The sequence below is a fragment of the Fukomys damarensis genome, unplaced genomic scaffold (genome assembly GCF_012274545.1).
Source record: "Fukomys damarensis isolate Sample0158 unplaced genomic scaffold, DMR_v1.0_HiC HiC_scaffold_15, whole genome shotgun sequence".
NCBI classification, from domain to species: Eukaryota; Metazoa; Chordata; class Mammalia; order Rodentia; family Bathyergidae; genus Fukomys; species Fukomys damarensis.
Genome location: NW_022900927.1, coordinates 6,335,549 through 6,351,920, shown reverse-complemented (window position 1 = coordinate 6,351,920; position 16,372 = coordinate 6,335,549). Strand labels below are relative to the sequence as shown.

Sequence of the window (16,372 nt, the reverse complement as noted above, 5' to 3'; positions counted from 1 at the left end):
CAGGGTTGGCACCTCCGGTTCCAAAGCCTAGCTCTGGGAACAGTTCCTTCAAGAAGCAGGCAGGACTCCCACGCTGGACTAGGGGACCCTCCGGTGGGGGACCCTCCCGCAGTACTGTCATCTACAGTACCGAGGGGGCGTGTGAGACGTCCCGATCCTCCACGGAACCGAGGTCAGGTTCTGGGGATCGGCTTCTTCACACCTTCCGCGATTACAGAGCCTCTAAGCGGTAAGAACGGGTGAGAATGGCTTCGGCCACCAGCGCCGTCTGCTTCCTGTGCTGCAGAGGGACCGCTCTGGAAGAGTCACGCTCCTCCCAGCGTTTCGGCGGACAGGCAAATTTAGCCAGCCGGACCGCTCTCTGCCGCCGTCTACCGGAGCGCGGCAGCTGCGCGTCGGAAGGGTGGCTGCGTTGCGAGGGCGCAGGCGCAGGCGCAAGCGCGAGCCAGCGTCTTCCGAGCCACTCTGCGCGTGTGCGCCGCTTGCGCACCGCTTGGAGGGCCTTACGCAGGTATGAAACCCGCTGGAGAGGGCAGGTGGCTTTAAGAGCGCCCCAGAGAGAAGGTGCTGGGATTTCGTGTCCTGTAGGTTTGGGGACTCTGGGATCCGCTCCTCCTGGGCGACTTTGAGGAGCTGGGAACGTCGGTTTTGGCTTGGGGGCGTGACCTGAGCCCGCCTCCCGGGGCTGGGAGTGGAAGAGGATGGGGATCGCTGAATCCTGTTATTAATTTGTTGCTTGTTTGTCCGGGAAGGTTGTTTGGAGGAGAACACAGAATTTGCAAATAGTGGAGAAGGAGGGGTAAGGCCAGACCAGGGGAACCTCGCGTTCCAGGACGGTGAGGAGTCGGGCAGATTAGCAGAAGGCAGGCCAGCTTCCCCCCGCTGTTTGTAGTACAGCTGTAAACGGAGGGACCCGAAAGAAACTGTGCAGGTGTTGGACCCACACTCAGGACAGCACTTTGTCATTTTTGTGTTTTTCGCTTTTCTGTAGAAGCGATTTCTTCTGTCCTGGCCAAGTATGGGCAGTGATGCCCGCTCGCTGCTTCCCATCTAGGACATGACACAAGTCGGACATTGCAGCCATGGGGTCTCAGCATTCTGCCTCTGGTCACCTTCCCTCCTGCGAGCAAAAGAAAGAAGATGACAGGGAAGATTTCCTGGCTGATCCTGAGCAGGAAGAAGCCATCGCCCAGTTTCCGTACGTGGAGTTCACAGGAAGAGATAGCATCACCTGTCTCACCTGCCAAGGGACAGGCTACATCCCAACAGGTGAGAATCTGATGATCAGGGAAGAATTGCTTTCCCCACAAAACTTTGAAGTTGCCCTGAGAGGTGCCTGTGTCCGTCCAACAGCTTTCTTCTAGGCGGCAGCGTCTTTATAATCATAGACTGAATTGGAGCCGGCTCTGCTGACTTGATCAGCTGGGGTAGATTCCACAACTTTTCTTGGTCTCCTTGTATTTGATACCCTTTCTTTTCTTTACTTTCGCTTGTATTCATTTTTATTTTCTCCTTCCTGTGATTTGGAGTTTTCAGTTTGCTTTGTGTTGTGGAATTCGTTGACAGGCATGTTTATCGCTCTTGCTAATAAGGACTGGCCCAGCTTTATAGGGGGACCATTTTGAATGCTTCATTGCGAAAACAAGAATGAATTATTAACCTGATGTTTGTAAATTACATCAGGTGAGGAGAAAGGGCAAATGCTCAGGAGTGGAGGCTGGATTAGGTACGGGATTGTCTATTAACTAAACTTGCCCTCTGAAAGTTGTAGCAGTTTAGATGGAGAGTCCTGCAGTTTAGTGCTCGCAGAAACCTTAGGCACCATTTGCGCAGATTCTCATATTAAAGGTGAAGTAGAAGTGTCTTTGAGAGGTTCGATGACTGCCACAGCCACGCAGTAAAGCCAGAAGAAGATCCCAGATTTCTCAACTTCTGTGGCACTGACCTGGCTGCAGGGATATTTTATAACTTGGGGTACTCCGTATAGATGCACTGTTTCTTTTTCTTTGGACTTGTAATACGAAACTAGTATTTTTGAAAATGCCTAATTGCGGAGGGATATTTGCCATGGCAGGCTGTAGTAAGAGACACCAAGAAAAGTACTGCCAGTATGTGGGCTTCACTAAATGAATGTTTGGTTCTTTTCTAGAGCAAGTCAATGAATTGGTGGCTTTGATCCCACACAGTGATCAGAGATTGCGCCCTCAGAGAACGTGAGTTACCTGCTCCTCTGTTGATACCTATGCCTGTCCCTCATTTTTTTTTTCATTAAAGTTATTGGTACTTTTTAGGTAAACAGTATGGTTACATTCACCATTGGGATCTTGTACCCTTACATGATGTGTCTTGGTTCTCATTGTTTCTCCATCTCCCTGCCCTCCCTTCATGCTCTCCACTCTCCCCTATTTACAAAGACTTTGTTTCCTTTTTTTCCTTTTTTCATGTTTTTTCTTTTTCCTTCTTTCCTTTTCCCTACCCTTCCCACTTCCCCTACTCCTTTAGACCTTTACTTCCTATTTCACATTATCAATTACACAATTTGAACCTTATTTACTCTTGTAGTTTTTCACACCAGAGAAACTATTCGTTATTTACACATGTGTGTCCTATTTATTTCACTTAAGAGTATGGCCTCAATGTGCATCCACTTAGCTATAATTGTCTCTAGTTTCTCATTCTTTATGGCTGAGTAGTACTCCATTTTATAGAAAAACCACATCTTCTTTATCCAGTCTCCAGTTGATGGGCAACTGGGCTGTTTCCAAGTTTTAGTTTGTTCCTCATTTTTAATATGGATGAATGCCAGTTAATTCTATGAAAACTATATCTGTTCTTGTAAACACATTTCCTTGGTTACAGTTTGCCAAAGGGATCTCTCTGCCCCCCATCACAATCTGGGGAAAGAAAATTGAAGCTATATGCATTCTGAGGGCCAAGTAAGGGAAGGGGCTGGGGAGGTTAAGTGTCCTGGGAGGTGAGGAAATACCTTTGTCCATGTAGCTCCTTTCTTCAGCTTCTGTTCACAGGGTGCGAGTAGTGTCCAGATGGGTTGAGAAAGGCTTCTCCCACTCAATGCCTTCTTGCCTGTTTTCCTGTTTCTTTATGCTTTCACTTTCCCCTTCATCTGGCTTTGCATGTAATCTTGACTAATGTGGATGTTGATATCCACCTGCCTCATTTGTCATGTGCTGGATCTTTTGCAGTAAACAGTATGTTCTTCTGTCTGTCCTGCTGTGCCTCCTGGCATCTGGTCTGGTGGTTTTCTTCCTGTTCCCACATTCGGTCCTTGTGGATGATGACGGCATCAAAGTGGTGAAAGTCACATTTAATAAACAGGACTCTCTCGTAATCCTCGCCATCACGGTAAGACTGGGTGCCTTGCTTCCTGCGTAGTGTCCCTGCCACTCTGGGACCCAGCACACACACACTTGTTTCCTTCCCCTGATGCAGGCCACCCTGAAAATCAGGAACTCCAACTTCTACCCTGTGGCAGTGACCAGCCTGTCCAGCCAGGTCCAGTACATGAACACAGTGGTTGGCACATATGTGACCACGAATATCTCCCTCATTCCCCCTCGGAGTGAGCAGCAGGTATGCTGTTTGTCCAAGCTCTGCTGTAGCGTAGGAGAGTGGGTGCTGTGGGAATGCTATAGCTGGGTTTCTTTCCTGTGCCTCTTTGTTTGAACCTAAAGACACTGTTGGATGGGGAAGACCTGATGGATATTGTGATTATGAACAGTTATAGAGAAGGGGGAAGAAATAGCTCTAGCGTTTAAGTATTTGGAGCCAAAAAATTTGTAAGAGAAAGAGACTTTCCACAAATCCAAAAGAGGCGGTATTATAGTCTGAGGTCCATTAGCCTCAAATGGGAAGATGCTGGGGATTTAGCTCAGTAGTGCTGCTACCTGCCTTGAAAGTGCAAAGTCCTGAGTTGGACCCCTGGTACCAAAAAAAAAAAAAAAGGAAGAGGTCTGAAGCATTTCTTAGAGGCTCATAGACTGTATCAAGGACAGTCTTAGGGACATGTTTTGTATGTGGTAGAAGAATGGCCTAGGGACTGTGGGTTACTGAGAAGAGTGCTGTCTGTGCCCATCTTCCCTGGTTGACTTGGTGTCTTTTCAGGTGAATTTTACTGCGAAGGCTGAGATGGGAGGACCATTTTCCTATGTCTAGTAAGCACAGTGTTCTCTGTATGTGCACTTTCCACCACATAAATGGATTCAGAGTGATACTCAGTGGACTGGAGCCTGGCCCTGCCTGAAGTCCCAGCGTTGGTTGGCCTGTGGGATCCTTCCTTAGCTTTGACCGTCTTTATGTTTGTTTGAAAAAGATGTCATTTGATATGTGATTAAAAGTGTTTGAATTTCTAAAAGAACATTAAGCCACTAGAAACATCACCAAGCTGCAGTGTTTCTGTGATGGGCTCGACAAGATAGAAAAGGGCGTCGGTGCGGAAAGATGAGACTGACACTCGTGGTGGCTCAGACTTAGTGGACGTGGTCACCTAGAACGGGGTGGGTGTGGGGGAGAGAAGGCACCCCAAGTAATTTGACAGTGTGGCTCAGCACTCCTCTACTGGTTCTTTTGGTTTTTTGTTTTATTTTATAGAAAATTGACCATTCCCGTGTTTTCTCTTTGGTAGCTTCTTCTGCACAGTACCTGGTATCCTGGTGCACAACATAGTGATCTTCATGCGGTATGTCACTTGTTTACCTCTCTCGATGGCCTTTGTGTTTGAGCCAGAACCATCAGGTCCTGTGAACTTTTAGTCCTTTGTCAGAGAGGTGTAGCCAAAGAGGGACTCCCATTCTCACAGCAGACCCAGGACACCCTTGGGGTTCCCTTGATGTGGTAGCCAGATGCCCTGCAAAGCCACAGTGAACAGTGGAACATGCGATTTTCTCCATGAAATGGGGTCTGGTTTGATTAAACATAAGGGATCCCTTCGGAATCCTAATGAGACCAGTGAAGAACAGAAGAGCTTTCTCAGGGCATAAGTACAGACATGTGACCAGACTGACTCGTTAGCCACCCGGGTCACTGCAAGTCATGGATCTTTAGGGTTATGTTGGACCATGACTGTTCTGTTTGTAGGTGACAGGCTCTGCTGTAGACATCTGAAGTATGAGGATTACAGTGAGGTTTATCAGCCTCAGCACAGTAGACATTTTGGACCAGAGAGTTCTGTTGTAGGGGGCCGTGGACATGGAAAGGTCTTCTGATATCCTGGTTATATAACCATCAAGATTTGTTGGCCAGGGATGTAGCTCAGTGGTTCCACCGCCTTGTGCCTTGCAAGCACAAGGTCCTAAGTTCGATCCCTGGTACCAAAAAAACAAACAAACAAACAAAAGGGTCCACAGATATTGTTGCCTGAACTTGCAAGAAATTGGGCAGGTATTTTTTGCTTATTTCATCTCTTCTTGGTTTTCCTTTGTGTAGAACTTCGGTGAAGATTTCATACATCGGCCTCATGACCCAGAGCTCCTTGGAGACGCATCACTATGTGGATTGTGGAGCAAATTCCACAGCTGTGTAGCACCTGCTCTCAGCATGGTTCTCCATGGCAGCACCTGTAGAAGAGAGCCCAGCATCTGTTCGCAGGGCCAGAGTTCACCACTGACCCCAGGTGGTTGAAGCAGAGGAGGAATTGGCTCTGTTACCTCCCAACAAACACCTTTCTGCCACTTAGGGGAAGTCTGTCCAGCCCCATGTGTGTTTCCCAGAGCCAGTAGAATCACTGCCCAGTGCCTAGCCTGTGCCCAGCAAATAGTTGGCACTTGATAAAGGTTTGAAGAATTTAATTCAGGTCTCCTCAGCCTTTCTTGAGGCATGATAAAGTGGAGCTATACCGTGGGTCTGAGTGGTCAAGCCAGATAAGACAGCGCAGCTGCAGCTCAGTCAGTGCCTCATGGGCAGAGATGGCAACCGGGAGGGGCCCCTGCAGCACCCAAAAGGAGACAGCACGGACCCACTTGATATGCATTTGTTTCATCTGTTCCCAGATGTCTAGGAGACAGCATTTTTTTTGAGGGGGAGTCTCCTGTAGAAAGTTAGTTGTTTCTACCAAGAATCTTTGTGAGCCTTGACTTACCCTTCATCCATTGGCTGGAACATGGATTGGGGATTTGATAGACAAATAAATCCTGCTTTTGATTGATTTGTGTCTCCTTCAATTGCCTGGGGAACCATAGAATAGTTGCCTGCCAAGTGGGTCAACCCCGAATGCACTATGGGAAAGAGAGAGAAGGACACCTGACCGTGGTCTCTGTCCCTGTGAGCACTTGTTGCAGCAAACTGACCCACTTTCCGCCTGCCTCTCCAGGCACTTGGCTGCCCAGTTGCTCTTCCAGAGCAGGGCACACAGTGCCCCCTGGAGGTTGGAAATGGTGGGACAAAAATACCGGAAGAGGGATCTTGGCTTCCCAAACTGGCTTCCATCCTGAAGGATAGGACTGTGGTTTAAGTTGGAAGTTTCTTTAACTGCCTGCACCGGTTTGGCCAAAGGGTGGCTACAGTTGCACGGTGGCAGACATGGAATCTTCAGTGGTTAGGTCCAGGACTCAGCCGAGGTAGGTAGGTGCCTGCCCTCGCAACAGGGGAGGCTTACAGAGCCACAGCTGGTGGCCGGTTGTATGTGAGGTTTCTTTCTCCTTCCTTAGTTTGATTTTCAGTATTTCCTTGATGATCTTTACACTCTGAATCTTCAAGCTAAGGCTGAATTTCCTGTTTGGCTGACAGCATCGTTGAGTGACACAACAGAGGGTTGAGCATGGGGCTTCAGTGCAGACTGGACTCTGACGCGTGTGCACAGGTGTGTGACAGTGGTCACTGCTGACGCGGGACGGCCACCACTTGCACAGGGCAAGAACACGCCCTGAACATGTAAAGATTCGTATACACTGCTGTATTTGCTCTGTAGTTTTCCCATTTCCCAAATGGTCTCTGTACCATATTTTTCCATGTAATTTTTAAAAAGCTGCTCCTACAGACACCTCACTTTTGAATAATTTTTTGTGACCATGTGCTTCAGTAGTATTCCTGATATTACCTTAAAATCTTGTTAATATTTAAATGGCAGCAATTGAGTTTTAAACATGTCAGCTGGGTCTCAATATTACCAATTCTCGTATCTACTTATATTCTTAGTGTCCAACACTGTACCTTGGGCTGCTCTGCATAGTTTTCTCATGATAGCTGTCAATTCTTGAACAACTATCCAGAATTTCCTTTCAGCAGCCCCAATTTAGGGTAAGTGATTGACTCAGGCATCACGACTGTCACCTCTGTGTTACCAGTGGATGGAACTTTGCAGAGTGGCCGGGTGTGGTGGTGCACACCTGTAATCCCAGAACTCAGGAGTCTGAGGCAGGAGGATCGCTGTGAGTTGTAGACCAGCCTGGGCTACATAGTGAATTCAAGCCTAGCCTGAACTACGTAATGAGATCTTGTCTCAAAAAAAAAAAAAGTTTGCAGAGTGTTTCCTGGAGGTGAGGCCCTGTGACTGATAGCTTCTCTGTTGTGAAAGCTTGACCTGCAGTGTGACCTCTTCTTTTATTTTAAACTATTTATATTGGGTCACTTGGCCAAAGACTTACAGCATACAGAAATCTCCATTTATATGCATACTCATTCCATGTATTTATTGAACATCCACCAAGTACCAAAAATTGCAATTTCTGATGCATTCTGTGCAGAGACTTAGCTAGAAGTTTGTGACTCCACTGCAAACTTTTACACTGGCCAGGCCACTGTAGGCTGCAGTTTACTTTCACCAACTTTGCTGCAGCCCTGGTTGCCCCACAGCCGGACTCCCAAGATCTGTGGGTTAACTATTCCAGGGATGCTAGCCCAAAGTATGGAACAAATCATTAAGCTATTACTGAGCTATTTGTTAAAAGCTTTGCATGAATCAGTTTGTGTCCCAGATGTTTTTGTTATTAGGCAGAGTAATCATTCTTTTCCCCTATAAGTAAAAGTCTTATTACTTTGTCAGCACTCCTCTAAGTTTCTGTGTCCCTTAACTTAGAAAGAAACACTAGGTCAAGTGTGGTGGCACACACCTGCAATCCCAGCACTCTAGGAGGCTGAGGCAGGAGAATCACACGTTAAAGCCTAGCCTAGACAACTTAGTGAGACCCTGTTGCAATATAAATATTTTTAAAGGGCTGGGGATGCAGCTCAGTGCAGAGACTCTATGTTCAACCCCCAGCACCACAAACAAAAAGGAACACCGTGTCAGAAGTTGTTGCATGATTTACCCAGGACCCAAGGGGCTTGAAAGTAATTCTTCGCTTGTGCTCAAACAGCTGGATCCCAATCCAAAGCCTTCTGGTGCCACTTTCATAGAGAGCAGGAAGCTCACGACAGGAAAAGTGACCTGACCAAGCCTTCCCCGTCAGTGAGCTGGCTCTGTCTGTTCCATCTGCTCATTCGGGAATCTGTCTGACAGGTACTATGGCTGGAGAGAACTTCTGTCCTTCCCGGGGCCTCGGGGAAGGGGAATCAGCAGTGATTCTGGTGTTCAGGCTGGGCTGGACACAGGAGCAGTAGGAGTGGGCAGCCAGACCAGTGCGTTTGGCCCTGACCACAGACACAGGCAGACACAGAGCCTCCTGTTCCACCCGCAGCCCCTGCCCCACGAGCTCCTCCTGCTGTTTGTCTCCTCCACTCTCTGTGGAGCAGTTGCTAGTATCTCTAGGTTTTACTAGGTGCGGGAAAAGGGTAGGCTGCCAGAATCACCGGGATCCCCATGGGTTTCTCTTCTAGAGGTCTAAGAGCATGGCCACCATCTACTGAACAACTTTATTCCAAGTGGGCAGGGTAAGCAAGGCAGCAGAATGGGGCTGGAGGGTTGGAATATCAGCTCAGCCTTACAGCTCCTCACAGCGTTCAGGGCCTCTAAGCATCTGCATCTCTCACCTCTCTCCCCTTACCCTCATTAGTGCTCTTGGTAGATGGAGGCCTTGTTTGTTTTTAATTACGAGCTAGTTAGTCTTTGTTTACAAAATTGTTGTATCATTTTACTCCTTTCTTTCGCCATGAGTTAGTCATGGTAAGATACACTTCATTCAACTGAATGTACATGAGTTGAGTTTCAATGCAAACAAATCCAACAAAATTGTGTTTTGTTTATTTTTATTTCTTTAATTCAGAAACTTTCAGTCTTAATCTAGAGGAGGGAGGGAGGGATGGGAGGAAGGGGCAAAGAACTCATGGCTCTGGTTTATCAGCAAGGGCAGGTATCTTTTGGAATCCGTGTTATGCTATTCTGCCATTATGATTCTGGTTGCTTTCCAGACACCTGTCCCTTTCACGTGGCGCCACCACCAAGGCCCTCTCAGGTAAAAGGGCACGACTTGTTCATTTCTGCCACACGTACCCAAAGCATCGGAAGGGACAACTGGTGGCAAGGAAAAGGAGGGCTGTTCATTTGTAAGTCTGGTGATCAGAGGTCTGTGGGAGGCTTAAATGCAGACCCAGGAAATGAAAGAGTGAGAAAGAAATGAGAAGGTAAGAGGGGCAGGGGTTAACTCTCCCTCCTGTCCTTGACCTAGAAGTCTTATAGAAAGAGGAAATGATCCCCCAGATTACTTATGTACACTTCTCACGGTTCCTGACGAAATCACCCTCCCTCCACCTCACCTTTCCTCCGCGTGTTTCTCACCCAGCAGGATATGGCCTGCACCGGTCTCACCCCCACCCCTGCAGGGCATCCTGCCTCTTACACTATCTGCTGTAAAGCTGAGATCAGTGTTTGCTCCCCATAGCAAGGCCATCCCTAGGTGTGCCTCCCTTCCCAAATCCTATACTACGGTTGAATATGGAGAGTGTCCCTCAAAGGTCATGTGTTAAAGGCTTGGCCCCTAGGTTGATGCTATTTGGAGGTGGTGAAAACCACGAGAGGTAGGGTCTTGTGGAAAGGTCACTGATCCCATCCTTTCAGAGGACAGTGTGGGCCTCTGTGGGACCCTGGCCTCCTGTCACTCCCTGCTTCCTGGCTCATGATGTGAGAATGGACTGCTCTAGGGACTGCCATGATGGCAGCCTGAGGAATGCTTGACCTTGGACTGAAACCTCCAGAACTGTCAGCCAAAGAAAGCCTTCTTTACTTCATAGTCAGGTCCTTCATTGTAGCAACAGGAAGCTGACTAATAAATATACTTGGTTTCTGACCCCAGTTCACCGCTGGGTTCCATGCCTGGTCAAGTGTTATAGGAGAGCTAAGTCTGTGTGTATGAGGTCACTAAACTAGGCAGTGTGACTTTAGTGTCCTCACTAGTGGTTGAAAAGTCACCAGAAGAAGGACCTAGGACCCCATTTGGGCATTCGCACAAAATCAAGAATTAACAGAGTAGAAACTCAAGAACAAAACACAAACCAATGTATACTTTCCAATAATTTTTTTTGTTTTTAATATCAATTGACATTTTAAAAAATACAGAGGTGTTTGACACAGAATAGCACCATTGTGTAGGACACACAGTTCCTGCGTCCAGTATCTGCAGGGAGAGCCTTCTTGCCTGGGCTGGGGGCAGTCACTCAAGGGACGTTTGACTCATACCAGTTAGTTTCCTGCCTCTGCCTTGACCCAAAGGTCTTACAGGAAGACAATAAATAAATAGAACACCGAGATTTTATTTTGCAGTCTGCCCAGTTCAGGTCTCTTAGAAAGAGAAGGGAGAACAGTCCAAACTGTGAGAGGGTGGGATGAATGGACATCAGGTCAGGTCAGCCATTCAGTGCAGAATCCTAGAGTGACTGGGATTGGAAAGTACTTGGGTCCTTTGGGTTTGTAATCGATTGTGTTGTTTCTGGGTTCAGGTTTTTACAAGAAGCAGACAGGCCCTATCTCCACGCCAAATTCCTGCTCGGGCCCTCCTATGTCCATGGGTGCAATATCAATGATGGGGAGGCGTGAGGTCTTCTGTGACCGGTACTCGATGACAGTCTTGCCCCACTTACCAGTGTGTTTCTAGGGAGAAAGAGAGGAGATGCTGTTCAGTAGATGCCTTGCAGTCCAGTGCCAGCTTCCCAGGACCCCCAAACTAAGCAACCACAAAGTGTCAACCACCTTTGTGAGTACCCCAGACCTCTTCTTGACTTGCTCAAGCCCTCTCCTCTTCAACTCCTATTCTCGGCAGAGCCCCCCTCCCACAACCTATCCCCTACCCTCTTCACCCTCACAGTGGGCTCCTCATCTATGAGCCCTTCCTCAATATGTGTTTATTTTGGAATGCGTGTGCCCATTCATATTATGTCACAAGTTACTCATCTACAAGAGTCACTGAGGACCAGGCAGGGCTTTATTTCCTCTAAGCCAGGGAGCGGACAAGCTGACTGAACAACATGTACCTCTCCCTCACCTGTCACTCAGCTTGTCTTCTCAACATAACTCCTCAAACTCGCACTGCTGATGATCCTGTCACTTTAGGACAGGAAACCTGCTGCAGGCCAACCCTCGGCCCTATTCCAACCTACCCTACCCTGGGCAGCTCTTCTCACTGGTGCTCCACTCACCGTGCAGCCATCCTTCAGGGCAGTGTATGTGAACCTGCTATTGCCCTCAGCCCGTATCTCCACATCATTGGAGCCCTGGAGGAGCAGGGCCTTCTTGAGGTTGCCAGCTACTTCGTCCAAGTAGGCAATGCTGTTCTTGCAGTGGTAGGTGATGTTCTGGAAGCCCTCCGTGGACAGCAGGCGTAGGAAGGTCATCTGGATGTTGGCAGTGTTGGGAGCCAGGTTGTCATCTCCATAGCTGAACTGTGGGGGTAGAGAGGCAGCTGTGAGGCCTGGTGCAGCACTCACTAGGGTCCAGGGCTTCAGGAGAGCCCACAGTTCAGGGCTCAGGAGTCGAGGGGCTGCTTGGGCAGCAGGGAATGGGTAGTTTTGCCTCCGGGGAGTAGAACAATCTCAGAGAACCTCTTTTCCGACTCTAAATGAGGAACAAAACTCTTCCTCCTCTTTCCTTCCTCTCAGGACCAAAGAAAAGCTGGTGGAGAATTGGGGGAGATACTAAAAACACCCATGGAGAGAAAAAACGAAGACTGAAAAGCCAACTTGGGCCTGAAGCACCCAGATACTCACATGGAAGCCACCATTGATGGTTTCTCCAAACCAGATGTGCTTCTTCTCCTTGGTCTTGCTGCTCCACCAGTTTTTCTTGGGCACATTGGCAGGGCTGGGGTAGACACAGGTCTCACCTGTCTCCATGTTACAGAAGACCTTCATGGCGTCCAAGGTGCACCCCTGATTGGGGTCAATCCAGTAGTCTCCTGCACAGAAAGAGCAGTGCCCCATCAGGCTCAAAGTCCCACAGGGGCCAGGCTGACTCGGAGACAGAGGGCCTGCAGGGAGACTGAGGTTCAGAAAGGAGAAGGAAGACAAAGGACACAGGGCCCAGGAGATCGGGAAGAACACAGGTAAAAAGGGACTGAGAAGTGCCCCCCAGGGGATGGACACCCCCTGCCCAGTCACTGCTGCTGTGGCAGGACAGGTGAGATAGGGAAGCAGCTATCTGCTAGAACTTTCCTGCCCTGTGCTAAGTGGCACCTTCACCTTGCTGCTGAAGGCAGCCATGCCATCTCTGGGGGGGGGGACCCTGTCCTCCAGGCTCACCGCTTTTCCACTCAGGGTGGCAGAGTTTCAAGTCCCGGCAGGTGCGAGCGGGGTTCTTGCGAGAGCCCTCGGGGCTGCGGATGTTCTCAATCTGGTTGTTGAGAGACTTGAGCGTGGCATCAACTTCTACATCATGCTGTCTCAGGGTACCGGCCGCCTGGTCAGCCCGCATGTACTGCAGGGGGTCGGGGCCCTTCTCTCTCTGGCCTAGGCCAGCAAAGGCCGACATGTCGATGCCAGGGCCAGGGGGACCTGGAGGGCCAGGGGGTCCAGGATTTCCAGGAGGACCCTGCAGCAGGAAGCAGAGGTCAGGCATGAACCATGGGGAGGAGCTCCTCCTATGTCTATCCCCAGCTCCTACAGTGTACTAGAGTATCCTCTTCCCAGTCCCCAGGACCAGGCAAACCATAGCATCTCCCAGTTCCTCCTCATCCCCTGCCTCTGAGGAGACCTCGGGATAAAGTACACCATCACCATGAGCTGTAGGCCCACACCTCCACAGAGGTCCCAAGCGCCAGAGAGATTCTGGGGACACCTCAGACAGCGGGGATGGAGTCAGGACACTTACAGCAGGGCCAGTTTCGCCTGAGCGACCGCGGGGACCAGGAGGCCCAATGGGGCCAGGGATTCCATTAGCACCATCTTTGCCAGAGGGACCAACGGGGCCAGGGGGACCCTACAGGCCAGGAGAAAGAAAAGGTAATAAGATAGGAGCAGAGGCTAGCAGGTAGCATGGCTGGTCAGGTGGCCACCCTGATGGGACGGGGACACTGCTGAGCCACAGTGCCTGAAATTGGTCTCTGTTTGGCCTAGGACCAGCAGGCTCCTTTCATGGCTCTCCCACCCTCCTGAGTTCCCGTCTACAAAATCCTGCCATTGGAGGCTGATGTGTAGAGGTGGCCTCATACTCCTCCCAGAAAACTGGCTCTACCTCTCTCTAGGTACCTTCTGGGTACCTGGGAGGCAGCAGTGTCCCCTCCCCTTCAGAACTCCCACCCCTCTGGGAGGGCTCACCCCACCCTCTCACTCCAGCTCACTTACTCTAGGGCCAGAGGGACCAGCAGGACCTGAAGCACCTTGGTCTCCAGAAGGACCCTGCGGAAGAAAGCAGCAAAAGGCAGAGATCAGCACAGACAAACACATAAAACCGCCTACCTGGGGAGGTGGAAAGCAGGTGTGTGTCCCTCCCATCCCCTTTCCTCCTCCTCCTCCTCCTCCTCTTCCTCCTCCTCCTCCTCCTCTTCCTCTTCCTCCTCCTCCTCTTCCCTCTCCACCCTGAGGCAGCCCAGGGGGTTTCTGTCAGTGACCCTGAGCTGCCTGGGCAGCGGACAAAGCACAGGTGGGCTCTGAGCAGCATGAGGCTTTGGGCAGCACCACTCAGACAGCAACACTCACAGGAGGGCCGGGCAGACCCTGAAGGCCAGTGAAGCCTCGGTGTCCCTTCACTCCCCTCTCTCCAGCCTCTCCAGCTTCTCCTTTGTCACCTCGGGGGCCTTGAGGGCCCTGGGAATAAGACGGACATGGATTAGAGCAGATAAGGGCCAGCAAGAGCCCTGCTTGACCTAAGCCTGCCCCTCTGGGCAGCACAGGATACTCTGATACTCACCGCGATTCCTCGGGCTCCAGCTGGTCCTGCAGGTCCCATGGGGCCTTGTGCACCCTGAAGGAAAGAGTGCGAGTGACATGAAGAAAGAGCAATGTGAGGGACAGGGACAGCCCTCTACACCTGACTCTGGGCTGAGCACGGAGATGGCTGCCCGGAGTCCAGAGACCGCCGGACCCAAGGACTGCGCAGGGGAGGTCAATCCTGGCAGTGCTCCACGCTCACATGGCTACCACCTCACCAGCAGCTCCTACTGAATCTAGGATACTCACAGCTTCTCCTCTGTCTCCTTGCTTGCCAGTTGGGCCAGAGGGGCCAGGAGAGCCAGGAGGCCCAGGGGCTCCGGGAGCACCCACAGCACCAGCCTCCCCGCGATCACCCTGTCAGGGGACAGACCTCAGGCTCAGGACAGAACATTCCAGAAGAGGACAGGAGTTCCTTCTAGACAGACAGTGTTAATGCCCGCCTGCCCGCTTGGCTGACCTTTAAGGTCCGGTGCACACAGGGACCCAAGATACTCACCTTGACTCCAGCTGCGCCATCTCTGCCCGGGGGCCCATCAGCGCCAGGGCTTCCCTGGACAAAGAGAAACAAGAATATGGTTAGAGCTGCTCCCTGCCCTGCCCTACCTCACCCTCTTATTCTCCTCCGAAGCCCAGGCCTGTTCTCTTCTGTTCATCTAGCACTTTGGAGCCAAAGCTTTTGCCCTCCTTTTTCCCTGTGTGCAATGTCTATGCTGCTGTGCTGTCTCCCCACCGTGGCCTCCCACGGCACTAGGCTCTTGGGCCTATCAGCTCACATGCCATCCCTTTCTCCATGGTCCTGCGACTTGGCTGGCCTGGGGCAGAGATGCACTGGGCCCTCTCCCTAGTCAGGATCGCACCAAGGGGATTCCCCACTCACCTCTCGTCCAGGTTCACCTGCAGGACCAGTCAGGCCAGGAGGCCCCACAGGGCCAGGAGGGCCTCTGTCTCCAGATGAGCCAGGTGCACCCTGCTTGCCAGGTTCGCCCTGTTGGGACAGAGATAAAGACCATGAGTGCACACCCTGGACACCCCTGTGGGTTCCACAACCTCTCTCAGGGGACAGGCCTGGTGAAGAGACAGTTCTGAGAGTGTGGGGTAGGTGAGAGACATGGGTTGCGAGGTTCCTGCCAAGGCTGGCCACTGCAGCAGCAGACGCTGTCCAGCTGGGTTAGAAGGAGGAGCACCTGTCACTCACCGATGGGCCAGGCAGGCCTGGGAATCCTCTCTCACCACGTTGTCCGGGCAGACCAACGATGCCTCTCTGACCAGCCAAACCCTGGGGCCCCGGAGGACCATCGGCACCCTAGGAGAGGAGGGGCAGGAGAGGAGAGCTGACAGAACTGCAGTGCTCTTCCCCATCCCACAGCCCCTACAACCTCCTGCCTCACAACCATGCACTAGGGACCTTGGCACAAGCCTGGCAAGGACTTACAGAGGGACCATCATCTCCAGGATCTCCCTTCTCGCCAGGGGGTCCTGCAGGACCTTGGAGGCCAGGGTCACCAGCTCGGCCGGCGGGACCACTGTCTCCTCGAGCACCTTTGGGACCATCTTTTCCAGAAGGACCAGGGGGACCGGGGGGTCCAGGGTTGCCCTAAGAGGAACAAATGAAGGAGTGAAAACTTGTCTCTCCCTTCCCCACCAGGCTGCCACTTTGGCCTCAAGGAAGCAGCTCCCCTATGGGGACTTCACTGTCCCACACTAAGGGCAGCTGGACACCCCAACCCAGCCACAGTGACTCTTACATTGGAGCCTGGGGGTCCGACGCGGCCAGCAGCTCCAGGGAATCCAGTGGCTCCCTATGTGAGGAGAGGACAGCTTCTGAATACCTCGGGCCCTCAGGAGGGCCAAGAATCAAACCAGCAGGGGCCAGGGGAGGGGCAAAGGGGGTGTCGCAGCAACAGGGGGCTGTAAATCAGCACGAGGGGAGCTAGAAAGGGAGAAAGATCCCCTCTGGACCATGGAGTCAGGTACCTCCCACCCACAGGGTACATGGGCAGCCAGGCGAGAGCTGGGAACTTCCAGGATGACTGAGCCAGCAGAGAGATGCTCTTGCTTCACCAGGCAAGGAATGGGCTTAGGCTGGGCATGAACAGGACTGAGAGGGGAGGAGAAGGAGGAGGGG

The 16,372-nt window shown here is 51.2% G+C and overlaps 2 protein-coding genes and 1 long non-coding RNA gene across 13 annotated transcripts in view; 2 read left to right on the top strand and 1 right to left on the bottom strand.

Annotated features, from left to right (window-relative positions):
* Nucleotides 1–411: 411 nt before the first annotated feature.
* Nucleotides 412–5,956, top strand: Tmem106c (transmembrane protein 106C). 8 transcript variants are annotated; one of them, XM_010638323.2, is made up of 8 exons: nt 412–511; nt 992–1,269; nt 2,150–2,213; nt 3,204–3,363; nt 3,451–3,591; nt 4,123–4,172; nt 4,643–4,696; nt 5,443–5,956. In XM_010638323.2, the coding sequence occupies exons 2-8, from the start codon at nt 1,083–1,085 to the stop codon at nt 5,537–5,539; spliced, it is 753 nt and encodes a 250-aa protein (XP_010636625.1). In that variant the 5' UTR covers nt 412–511; nt 992–1,082; the 3' UTR covers nt 5,540–5,956. The 8 variants fall into 8 exon arrangements, with proteins under 8 accessions (XP_010636625.1, XP_010636630.1, XP_010636629.1 ...); XM_010638328.2 differs by having other exon boundaries at nt 422–511; nt 1,055–1,269; XM_010638327.2 differs by having other exon boundaries at nt 508–584; nt 1,055–1,269.
* A 4,453-nt stretch (nt 5,957–10,409) lies between these two features.
* Nucleotides 10,410–16,372, bottom strand: part of Col2a1 (collagen type II alpha 1 chain) — a 29,337-nt gene continuing 23,374 nt past the window's right edge. For 2 of the 3 annotated variants that reach the window (XM_010638321.2, XM_033763567.1), the window contains exons 41-54: nt 15,993–16,046; nt 15,680–15,841; nt 15,443–15,550; nt 15,125–15,232; nt 14,744–14,797; nt 14,494–14,601; nt 14,225–14,278; nt 14,014–14,121; nt 13,660–13,713; nt 13,187–13,294; nt 12,619–12,907; nt 12,088–12,275; nt 11,521–11,763; nt 10,410–10,975 (exon numbers count right to left, since the gene is read on the bottom strand). In XM_010638321.2, the coding sequence (XP_010636623.1) occupies nt 10,829–10,975; nt 11,521–11,763; nt 12,088–12,275; nt 12,619–12,907; nt 13,187–13,294; nt 13,660–13,713; nt 14,014–14,121; nt 14,225–14,278; nt 14,494–14,601; nt 14,744–14,797; nt 15,125–15,232; nt 15,443–15,550; nt 15,680–15,841; nt 15,993–16,046 (1,785 nt within the window). In that variant the 3' untranslated portion in view covers nt 10,410–10,828. Of the gene's footprint in view, nt 10,976–11,520; nt 11,764–12,087; nt 12,276–12,618; nt 12,908–13,186; nt 13,295–13,659; nt 13,714–14,013; nt 14,122–14,224; nt 14,279–14,493; nt 14,602–14,743; nt 14,798–15,124; nt 15,233–15,442; nt 15,551–15,679; nt 15,842–15,992; nt 16,047–16,372 lie in introns of those variants that run through there. The other variant, XM_033763568.1, reaches the window with a different exon arrangement.
* The window catches only part of LOC104872167, a 10,841-nt gene continuing 7,680 nt past the window's right edge, over nt 13,212–16,372 (top strand). For both annotated transcript variants that reach the window (XR_783081.3, XR_004517236.1), the window contains exons 1-2: nt 13,212–13,559; nt 13,665–13,792. This is a non-coding gene — a long non-coding RNA (uncharacterized LOC104872167). The remainder of the gene's footprint in view (nt 13,560–13,664; nt 13,793–16,372) is intronic.

Bases quoted from the DNA above. Each gene is read 5' to 3' on its own strand.
- Tmem106c (XM_010638323.2), top strand. From the start codon at position 1,083: ATGGGGTCTCAGCATTCTGCCTCTGGTCACCTTCCCTCCTGCGAGCAA. The intron at 3,364-3,450 runs GTAAGACTGGGT...CCCCTGATGCAG, and splicing joins TCGTAATCCTCGCCATCACG to GCCACCCTGAAAATCAGGAA. The intron at 4,173-4,642 runs GTAAGCACAGTG...TCTCTTTGGTAG, and splicing joins GGACCATTTTCCTATGTCTA to CTTCTTCTGCACAGTACCTG.